The sequence below is a fragment of the Olea europaea genome, unplaced genomic scaffold (genome assembly GCF_002742605.1).
Source record: "Olea europaea var. sylvestris unplaced genomic scaffold, O_europaea_v1 scaffold72, whole genome shotgun sequence".
NCBI lineage: Eukaryota > Viridiplantae > Streptophyta > Magnoliopsida > Lamiales > Oleaceae > Olea > Olea europaea.
The window spans coordinates 123102-135266 of record NW_019265601.1 but is presented as its reverse complement, the minus strand read 5'-3'; the positions used below and the strand labels follow the sequence as shown (position 1 = coordinate 135266).

General features: G+C 32.3%; 1 protein-coding gene across 1 annotated transcript; it reads right to left on the bottom strand.

Annotated features, from left to right (window-relative positions):
• Positions 1–8966: 8966 nt before the first annotated feature.
• LOC111390823 (probable carbohydrate esterase At4g34215) lies at positions 8967–9347 on the bottom strand. The gene has a single exon (XM_023015939.1). It carries the CDS (start codon positions 9345–9347, stop codon positions 8967–8969), a length of 381 nt encoding a protein of 126 aa, XP_022871707.1.
• Positions 9348–12165: the final 2818 nt, after the last annotated feature.

Sequence of the window (12165 nt, the reverse complement as noted above, 5' to 3'; positions counted from 1 at the left end):
TAGCTGAGCCTTGCTAGATTTTGATACTAATGAAATAGTCCTAAGGGTCTAGGATAAACAATAGAGCTTCTTCATGGAGAATACAATCAAGCAACACTCATACTTTGAGGATTGCCAACAAGTGTATCATTGGGAAAGATAGAAAGACAGGCTAAATGAAAGACGAATTGTTGGTAGGGACAACAATGGAAACTTGGTTATGTGGAGGATAAGAGATAAAAGAAGGAAGCACAATTAGTGCATAGAGTACAGGGATGAAAATTCTCTTTTCAAGCCACTACGAAAAGCGTAAAAATAACAGGAATCAAGCTTAGGACTTTAAACAAGTGCTTGTTGGGAATCAGCCCATTATTTTTGTCTCTTTTATTTATAATGCTTTCTAAATTCATGATAATTTAAAGTAGTTTTTATTTAATCATTAGGAACTCATCATCTATTTCTTGTTTCCCCATAGGTCCTTGAGGTTTAGTTTGTTTCTTAGAATTTTAAGTTGAGTAACATGTGTTCCAGATACTTGATCTTTAATGTATTATTTGACTGCATTTTGCAGGAACATGAAGTTATGGAACCTTAAACCAACGTTAACCAAGGAGACAATGGAGTAATACGAAAACCTAGCCATTGAGTTTCATCGTCCTATCAGGGGAGTCTTTTCTTCATTTTCTTCATCACCCCTCTATATGAGAATTTATAATTTAAAACATTAATGACAATGTCTTGTTTAAGTTTGGGTGTAGAAAACATGAGTTTTATTTTGTTCTTGTCTGCATTTTATTAATTCAAATATTAAAAAGAATTAATTTTTTTTTAAACTCCAAAAAAAATATTTTCTTTATGTGTGCTTGTATGAGTTAGTTGGAATGGCTGGCAATGATGATTATATTGAATTATGAATCGATCTATAAATGGTAAATAAGTTGCATGTTTAAGTTAATTTTTGCTTTGTCATGTGAAGTTTGATATATATTGAGCACGTGAATTAAGTTAAACATTGTGTAGAAATATGTTGATTTCATAATTGAATAGGTTCAAATAGTAGATCACAGATGCTAAACCCAAAAACCACTATATTTTAAATCCTTAGACATAAATGATAATAGTTTGGAGAATTTCACTGCTGTGGGAAGATACAAAGATAGATGAGGATTCATGTGTGAAACTAAAAATCTTGTGTAAATCGTCTAAGGTCAATAGGATGAAATTGGGTGAAAATCTTAAGTTAGAGGTCAGTTTACTTGGATAGGAGTTTAATGAGGGACAATGCACTAATCAAGACATAAAAAAATATTTTATACGAAAATTTCTTTTCGTAGCCTTTATGACTTGAGTAATTGAGCTTGTTAAGGTATTAAAATTTGATACCCTAAAGTCAACTGACTTGGGAGTCATCGATCTAAATCTCGCTAAAAGGGCGATTTAGAAAGCTTAAGGGAGAGAGTGCAGCAAATAAAGAAAAAAAGAAAAAAAATGTGTTGAAACAAAATTGATAAAAAAAATATAAAAAAAAGGTGCCTGAAACAGAATACACACTGAATGCCTTGATTAAGTCACAAACAGTTGTTTAATGGTTTTAATAAGGGATTATTGACCTAGTAGAGTTCTGGAGATTGAAGCAGTCAAATTATGGAGAATTCTTGTTTATTAATATATCGACCTGCAATTAGTGAGATTTACCTAAACTAGAGAGCTACGCATAGTATTAAAATTCAACCTCAGGTCACACACTTGAAAAGAGCGAAAAGAATAAGTTTGGGGTGTGTGAATCTTAAAAGTGATGAAATGACATATTTGATCTTTGAGGGTCCGGAATTGAAACTAGTTATAAATTCATGATGCCATGCTTAATTTTTCACATACACGCATCAATTTTACACAGGAAAATTAGATTTTAATTTATGCTTTGTGATTTTGAAGCTGTGCATAGATTTGATTTTATGATTTCAATCCTGACATAAAAAGTCGGGTTAGCTAGCTAAATCTTTTTGCATTGCTTGATTGATGCGCATTGATTAGGTAAGTAGCACTATGTGTTTTGTGTGTTAGCTGAGTTTTGGTATTGTTTGAGGACAAACAAAGATTAAAGTTGGGGATTTGATAAGTGTAGTTTCTACACTTCTTTGGGACCCTAAATGATGATATTTTGTTATTCTTGGATGGATTAGTACCTAATTTGTTATTTATTACTTTTATTAGAAAAAAATCATGTTTCAAAGAAGAATTGGAAGAAAGAACAGAAAAGGGGTAAAATGATGCAAATCCAACGTTTGAGGACTAAACTACTGAAAATTTCTTACAAACCTCATGATGAAGATTTGAGAGTGCCCGAGGTCAATTAGTTGAGAAAAGAAGCCAGAGAGATGAATTATAGTCAAAATATTATCATACATCAACTTTCAACCAAAAAAGTTATGCTTCAGATTTTTAGTCTCATATTGAGACCAATTTTGTCATAGCAAACTTTCGAATTGTAAAAATGATATATCAATAAGAATTGTAGCCCTTTGAGTAAGCTTCTCAACATATTTTGAATCACCTCAATCAGATATCAGGAGATAAAGTTATGACAAAAATAATGAAAAGTTGTTCGATTACTGGAACTTAGTCAAGGCACACGCCCCCAACCAAAAAGGAGGCGATTGAGGATGGTTGGCTAATTTTTTCATTGAATTGGATGAATGATGAACTCTATTGTTTGTTTATTTTAATTCAAGACAATTAATTTAGTATTTCATGATTTTTCTTGATTGGTTTTGTATTCCCATTAAACTAGTTAATTGCCTAATCATCATTAGATAGCATTTTGCTTGTTATAGTATAGGAATACTCACAATAAGTTTAGAATTCGGTAAAATTAACTCATGGACAATAGGTATCAGGAATAATATGTATGGCATGTGCAATAATATGTGATAGATCCTGTGATCAATGCATGTTTTCCATACGAATTCGGACTAGGAATCAGGTAGTGTTAAACATAGGTTTAATATGTCTTGGAAGAGAATATTGAATAAAAGTGAATTATCGATTGTCTTGAATGCATAAATTTACTAAATTATGAATTAAGAATCGAATTAAATGGCAATAGGAGGATTCACGGTTCCAATACAAACATTCATATATTAAATAAATAGTTTATTTGCTTTCTTAGTTTAGAATTAGTACACGGTATATATAGAACAATTCTTTCGATTTTATATTACTTCGAAATTAATAGCAGCTATCGAACTACAAATTAGATCTTGTTCCTTGTAGGATCAATACTCTTAACTCACTAATCTTATTATTTGTACAATGATCCCCTACGCTTGCAAGTCTTCTACGAACACTTTGAATGATATTGTGCATTTGATGTGTCAAATACATATATTGTGCATTTGAGATGTAAAACAAATAGATAGTGCATAATGTCTTGCTTCAATCCATGCCATGCAGATTACCGATCCAAAATCAAGTAGTTAGAGTCCATCTTAATACAAGAATACTATGGATGAAACATTAATCTATGTTCCCGATTTAAGGATTGCATAAAAAATATGCATTAAAAAGGAAAGAATGTTAAAATTGTTAATTTTATGTTGTAGCTATTTCCAATAGTACATTCCAAACATGCACATAGTTACCCTGTAAGATTAATATGACACAAATGATATTTTTTTAAAATTATTTTATATATTGTTCAAAATTATTTAAACTGCTAAAATCCTGTTTTGGGAATTTTAACATACAGTGCATTAGGTTAGACACAAACGGCATGTGATTGGAATTTTTATGCAATTAATGGCCTAACTTAAAACTTGAAAAGCTGGACCAGTAGTGGCTTCAAGAATATGCCAATGACTGAGTGCAAATATCTTAAGATATTACTCAACCAGCTGCATGTCATTCAAACACTCAAAACGATTTCGGGGAGAATATTTTGAAAGTCATAAATACTTTTGAGATTAAAAAAATAAATAATATATATATTTAAAAATAGGTGATGTGGCAGGAAGAAAAAGGAAATACGAGGGAAATATATATATATATATATATATATATATACACACACGATTTTGATATTCAATCAGAGATCGCAAAATATCAATTAACGAAGTTTTTCTAAATATTTATCAGATAAAGATCAAGTCTCCCAATTAGGCCTAAAACACTATTGAGAAGTTCTGCAACTATAAATGTAAGTTACATCACAAATTGACTTAAATATAAGAGTAAGTTGACCATCATCTAAGAATTTATGCTTGTGCAATTTTTATCGTTCAGGAAAGTTTAAAGTTAACATGTATATTCACCAAATTCTTAAATTTCAACACCTAATACTAAATTTCGTTGGGAGAAAAAACTGTTCAAATCAAGAATTCACCAGTTCACTTCAAATTATTCTAATTTTTTACTTAATTATTTTGCTAATAAGGGATTCACATTATATATCTACATTTTGTTTGCTTGGGATTGTCTATATTATGTCCATTGTCATTGTATTTTAATTAAACACCTTAAAATGGAATAAATTAAATTATATGGATATATCTTCTACCCGAATCAAATGATAATTAAGAAAAGAACACTTGCTGATTCCATTTTGTGAGTCAAGCAATCTGAAGCCATTTTCATTGTTATTATAATTAAAGAAAATACGAATATAAATGAAATTCTACTTAATTATGATTTTATAATAGCAACGTGTTAAATAGAAAATGGAAAATGGTATGATGGTGTCCTTTTCCTTTGGATTGCTTGATATGTTTATGGGTTTTTAAAATTAGAATTATGAAGTTCGATTCGACTAACACCTAGAGGAGGGTGAATAGGTGTTTAATGTAGAATAACTAATAAAAGCAAAAAGTCACAATTATTAATTAATCAAAATGAATTCATATGCAAAACTATCCTATGTTGAATTATTGCAGTTAAGAAATTGCTTAAAGTAAATAACACAACATCAAAAAATTGATGATTGAGAAAATGCCTCCCTGGATTAAAAAAAAACTTTGGGCCCAAGATAGTAAGAATTCACTATAAATGAATGAACTTACAATACTGTCCGACTTAGCCAACTGTAATACTTTTCGAACTCTTAACTGTAATCACAAAAGTTCTCCTGGATTGCTGCACCAAATCCCAACCTTCTGGATTTGTCAATCTCCTATAGATTACTGAAAATTCCTCGTTATTCTTCAATTGAAACTTCGGTCACCGGCCTTGACCTTTAGAACTATGATAGATTGTATGGAAGTATGTGTTTTGTTGCTTTGGATTATATGGATTTATTGTTTTCAATGATATGTTAAATCAAGAGAGGATTGAAGACATTGATTACATGTCTAAGGTTCCTTATTCCAGTGTTGGTTCGCTAATGTATATACTATGGTTTGTATAAGAGCTGATTTGGATCATGCAATTAGTAGATACTTGGCAAATTTTGGGAAGGAACATTGAAAAGTAGTGCAATGGATCCTCGTATACTTGAAAGGCTCTACTAATGCTTGTTTACATTTGGAAGAAATTCAGATGGAGTTATTGGATATGTATATTTAGACTATGCAAGGACCTTGATAAGAAGAGATCATTTACAGGTATTTGTTTACCCTTGGAAGCTGTACTATCAGCTAGAAAGCTACTTCGCAAAAAACAGTAGCTTTGTCTACAACTGAAGTAGTGTACATGGCTATTACAAAGACATGTAAGGAGGCTATGTGGTTAAGATGATTAATTGGTGAAATTAGTGAAGACTTGCAGATAACTACATTGTATTGTGATAGTCAGTGTCCTATCATTTTGACTAAAGATCAAATATTTCATGAGAGGACTAAGCACATTGATGTAAGGTACCATTTTGTGCGTGAAATAATTGTTCGTGGTAATATTGTAGTGAGCAAGGTTGATACCAAGTAGAATCCCGTTGATATGATGACAAAATCACTTCCATTGCTAAGTTTGAGATTGCTTAAACTTGGTTGGTGTTTGCCTTGATTTAGTCTGTTGGGGCTTGTTTGGAGTGGTCTTGAAGAGATCATAAATATGGACCAAGAGAAAAATCCGTCATAATTTCTCTAGATTTTCTCTAGCTAGGTGCTCGAGTGTTGTGAGCAAAAACCTTGTCACTCACTTCTCGCCTGCTTCCCACTCAAGCGACAGCAAGGTCGCTCGCTTTTATGTTTTAACGTGTTTTGGAATGCTATTCATCTACAACTTGGTCTCTTGAGTTTCCTATATATACTGTTGGGAATCTACTTATACATGCACAGCAGAATTTAAAATAATTTTCGATTCCCACCAAGAATCGCCTTTGTATTTAGATAGAAATTGTGATAAGATTGTACCTTTTTCGGATCTGCAATCCTTTTGCTTTTCTTTTTGTTCCATCAACCTTGATTCGCCATCATAGCTGTCCAATTGTCCAGCCTACAAGGTGATCCACACAGAGAATAAGATTGCAGCTTCTAGGGTTTTCTCTTGTGCCAGCAAGAATAATAAAAAACATATGGACCTCAAACCCTAGCCATGTATTTATATAAACCCAAATGGGCTCGGCCCAGTCCGGTCCAATATTTAATTAATCCAATTAATTAAACCCGGTCCGTGAATTAATTAATCCAATTAATTAATTCGGGAATATAAATAACAAATCCAATTAATTAATTTATCCAACGATTGTTAAATTAACCAATTGGCAATTTTGTAATCTTCCAATTCTCTTTTGTGTGTGACCCATTAGGTTCCCGACCACGATGCCTAACGACGTGAAATATTATTTTGATCCAATCAAAATTGATAAATTAAAATACCCTTTTAATTTATCGTCAATTCACACTTGCCGTCCCTGATTGACATCTAGCAATATGTCAGGGTAATACATGTGATGGGAAATGTCACCTGGTATGACAAAACCAAATTCGTTCATTTACCGTGAAACTATAATCCCTTCGTCAATATGATCCGATCAATTACGAGATATGGAATTGTGTCAATCTCGATCATCGATTATATCTTTCACTCCACTATTAAGTCAATATAAATCAAAAACTCATTTTCGACTTATGAGTATACCTTGGCCAAGGATTTCGTTATCGACTTAATTGAATGAAACGCAGATCATAATCTCTTACTATCTAAGAGTGACAAATCATTTATTAATCAATCACAACCTTCATACGATTCTTGACGTACCCGAACAATGTCCTATTAGCGGCCCTTTTCAGATCAACATCCAACATCGTCAAAGTATGACTGTCCTCATATAAGGTACCATGACGATCTCAAGTCAAAGGACCAATTTCACTACTGAACATTAGAGATTAACCACTGACACTCAGATAGTTATCCATGTGGAATCTCTCGACGGGTCTCCAATATTTTGTTCTATAACAAAACATCCACGTGTTCATTTAAGTATCTCCACACTTTAGCTTGTGAGATCGGCTACTTACTTCACAAGTAAGAAATGCCACACGTGATGGTCTATCCGTAATAACGATTTTCGTATCTCGTTATTACTTACGACCACGGATGATTTAAGATTCAATTAGATGTAATTTGTATCTTACAATCACAACTCCTTGTAATTAACAAATTACAAAGATTTGAATCTACGGACTCTATTATTTATTTAATTGTCTATTAATTAAATAATAGATCTGCCATTTAATTGCATTAATTATATATAAAAGTATTTATGTCCAAAGTTGATTGGACCTAAGGCATAATACTTACATATACAACTCGTTGTGTATTGTTGCCCAAACTTTGAGAGATTGTGAGAGAACAATTATACAGTGTCCCGAGAGTTTTAGATTTCAATTGAGTGCATTGAGATCTTGATATTGAAAACACATTCATATTGATTATAGTGATTTTATCCTCCCCTGCCCGTGGTTTTTTTCCCGAATTGGGTTTCCACGTAAAATCTCTGTGTTATTACTTTTGTGCTTATTTCATTATACTCATTATCTTGCCATTTACCTTAAATTCTTGATTACTTAATTAATGATCATAGACCATTATTATACTATTTGGAGTAAATTGCAATGTTAGCTGAAATATGGATTGGTTTTTTATTATTCTAACATGACTGTAATTTGATCATAACTCAAGATGATAACTGTTCTCGTGTTCATACATGATCATAAATGAAAATGGGATGGTTACTGTTCTCGTGCCCGTAAATGATCATAAATTCTTGAGTACTCAATTATCATCATAGAGTGGCAAGTAATATTTGGAGTGAATTTCATTATTAGCTGAAAACATGGATTGATTCATGGTTATTCTAGCATCAATGTGATTTTACCGGGACTGCAAGATTGTAGCTGTTCTCATTTTCCTATTTGTTTAATGACATCATGGATCAGGCTTATGCAGAATTATATGTGCATGTGTTAGATCCTGCAATCTGATCGCAGATGGAAAAGGGGACTATGCAGTCTCGTCTAGGTTGGGCGAACTTGTTCCGTAGTTGAACGTGCTTCAGGCAAAACAAGAGAAGCAGTAGTTTATTGCCTTCTACAAGATCCTCCATATCATTTTTAGCATTGGACATGAAAAAGAGAGAGATCTACCCCAACAAAAACTTGTTATTTCGCATATTGTTCCTTTCTACCTTTTGTTTGTTAAGTGTAGGACGAAGTCTAATGTCATAATACTATATTGAAATTGGGGGGATTATTTTCCAAAAAAAAAAAAACAAAGAATAAAGGTAGGGTACAGATTCTGTGGCACATCGAACCCTTCTTGTAGTTCTATTTATGACTTTCTACTAGCCAAGCAACGTTACCAGTTTGGACTTCCATACAGAATGCTATTTCAATAACACCGAGTCCATTACTTTTAAAGTCGCTTGGAAAATAATTATTGATGTAGATATATCTCCCTGAGTTGAAGGCTTAATTGACAATTCAAAAAAGAGAAACATTATATTGTATAAGAATTTTCCTCCTCGTTTAGATATAAAAGCAGAAAAGTGAAAATACTTATGCAAAATTGTTTAAATATGCATCAGCCAACCATTTGCCCAGTTGAACTTCGGCCTCCGTGTTCAAGTGAACATTATCTTCATTGAACCCCAATCCGTCTGAATCCACCTTTACGATATTAGGCATCTTAAATGCCTTTTGTCGTTTTATAACCTTGTATTTGAATGGACCATCTGCTGATTCAATAATAACCATAAGAATAAGAAGAGAAGGCATATTAAGATCAGTTCGTATATTTTGAACAAACTTTTCAAGACGTCCTTTAGAGTTTTCCGCATTGTTCAACTTAGACGTATCACTCTCTCCTTGATACCATCGAAGTGCCTTTATTTCACTACCATCCCCAACTTCCACTATGGCTTTAGCCCTCTTAATCATGGTCTCATAATGTTCATCACTTTTTTATCCACTGTTTGATTGATGTGCCACCTCTAGCACATGGCACTAGAACAATGACTCCCAATCGAGCCTTCACTGAACATCTCGGGTCCCACCCCGCATGGTTTATTGATGTCGACGCCTTTGTGGAGGGGATCACGCGCCACCTACCACTTGAGTTGGGCATATAGTTGGAAGAATTTGGAGTTGTTGGGAGTGTTATCCACAGGAACCACATCGTCGATAATTGTGCCATGGCCTCCCATATTGCTCTGGCCTCCCAGGATGAAGATTTGCTTTATGGCCCGGATTCCATCTTTCAATATTCGAATTGGAAAGCTTCATTAGTGAACAATTAAGTAACAATCTCGCACTTAAATTTGAAATAAGAATCACAAATTTATAACAGACACAAACTAGTGATTCCTGCCCTAACTTTAAACTTTCGTGGACTAATTGGTCAATAAGGTTGTAGAATTAGGAGTAACAGTAATTCATACCATCTCCAACGTCTTTCACGATAACTTCATGTGCTGCAGAGTGGATGGTGAAGAGAAGAAAACTAATGCATGATGCCAGCAACCAGAGTGGCAGTGTGGAGGTAATGGTGTTCCTCATTGTTGCTTATTTGGATTTTCTGAATCCTTAAACGAAGGGTTTTTTTCGGAGTGATTCCCTACGAAAACCTCCACCAAACATATGAAAAAAGCCAAAGAATGGTAGAAATCGAGGAGCTGTGGAGGTAATGCGGCATTCAATGGATTTTTATAGGTGGAGATTTACTATTCCGAGAATTTACATTTCATTGTTTTTTATCTATATTAATTGATTGACTCTCGGGGTTTGAATTTGTTTTAAACTCATCTGGAAACAATAATTAAGTGACTTGTCTATTGTTATTGATTATTTTGACATATTTGGGTCTAAATAAATATTGCTAACAAGTGGTATCTAAGCTTTAGTAATTAGCAATTACTATTTTTTAAAATTATTATTCTAGTACCTCAAATAATAAAAGATTCAGGGGTATTAGTATCCACGTCACAATGCCCTCTTCTCTATTTTCGAATCTGAAATTATCTTCAAATTTCGCTAATGCCCTTTTGATCATTACACTTAAAAAAGGTTTTTTGGATGGCCACCGAACTTGTCAAATTGTCGTCTAATTTGCCATTAAGCTTTAAAAGTTTTTGAGGCAATTGTCAAACTCATCAAATCATTATCTCATTGGCGATTAAACATTAAAAAAAAATTCAGATATTCACCGAACTTATCAAATCTTTGTCACATTCATCCCTCAATATCTTATGGTAGTAATTCGACGGTTGCATTGACGTACTGACATGACACATTGTTATGTTATTTGAAGACTAATCAGTAAAATATGCGCTTATAAAATAGAAAAAATTGATTAACACGAAAATGCAATAAAAATAAAAATTTAAATGAAAATGAAGATAAACAAACGAAAACAAGCAAATGCTAAAACTTGTCCATAGGTTAGAATTCGATAAGAGTGAGAAAGATAGATATCACATGGGACTGGAAACTGCTCGAAATTCAATTGGGAAGCTACTATCCAACACTAAGTTTTTCTCTCAAGACATATATAGTGCAACTTTCAAATTGCCCTTAAATGCTTAAATCATCTCCATGGACAAGTTTAAATTTCTAACCCATCCCGACCGTTAAACAGAAAACAAATATTTGTTTATTGAAGTTTGAATTGTGTCTATAACTTTTGACATCTAAAATATGAACTAAATAAAGGATAAAGATGTATGTACACACAAGGGGGTTACAAAATGGTTTACACCCCCTCACAAACATGCGGGTCCCACCTGTTATTAAATAATTCGAGCTGTGGTCCCTACTTTATGTTGGGAGTAGTGTGTAAAAGATTGTGTAAAAGGTTGTGTACATGTAGCATGATCCCTAAATAAATATCCTGTCGCCAAACTAGAAAAATAAGAAAAAAATCTTTAGCCTTGAAAATTTATAATCCACAAAATCCTATAAAGAAACAGTCAATACTTTTGAGTCACAAGAATTTAATATTAAGAAGGCAATTGAATTCTGTTTGATGTTTCAGCATTTTTTTTTTTTTTTTTTTTTTTGCAATTTATGCATTAATATATTTTAAACGAGAAAGTTATGTGTGAAAATAAAACTAAAATAAACGAATAAATATTCAACGTCAAAAAATAATAGAAACTAAGCAAAAACATTCATGCTTTCGTTAATAATAATAGTTCAAACTACTCATATATTTCAATTCTTAAAATAATAATTTTTCATAAATATGTCGAATTTTATACAACAATTTGAAGCGGGCCACCTGTAATTTCTATTCCAAGTCTAATTATCATATTTATTTTTCTACAACAATTTTATGTTTTTATACAACAATTTGATGTTTCAATCTAATAATATAGTAGGAGTACTTTTCCATTTTTAAACATTGCAGGTATTTTTTAACCAAAACTAATTGTTTAATTAAGACTTTAGTTATGTTACTATTTCTGACACATTAAGGTAAAATTACTCTTTATTTTTGTCATCATCCTTAGATTAGTGAATTCATTTAATATATATAGACTAATTTAAACAAAAAATTGATTTCATTCATAAAATTAATATGAACCCTATAAAAAAAAAATCTTTTCATAAATCATTCGATGGTGGAATCTGCGCACAGGAAAAAAATGGATCAATCAAGAGTTAGAGATAGGTCAGGTAAATAGATTATATGAGAAAGCATTATAACAACTTAACATTCATTGTACTTTAATGCTTGATGGATAGAAGTGATTAAATA

Coding starts and splice junctions, on each gene's coding strand:
- LOC111390823 (XM_023015939.1), bottom strand. CDS start 9,347: ATGATTAAGAGGGCTAAAGCCATAGTGGAAGTTGGGGATGGTAGTGAA.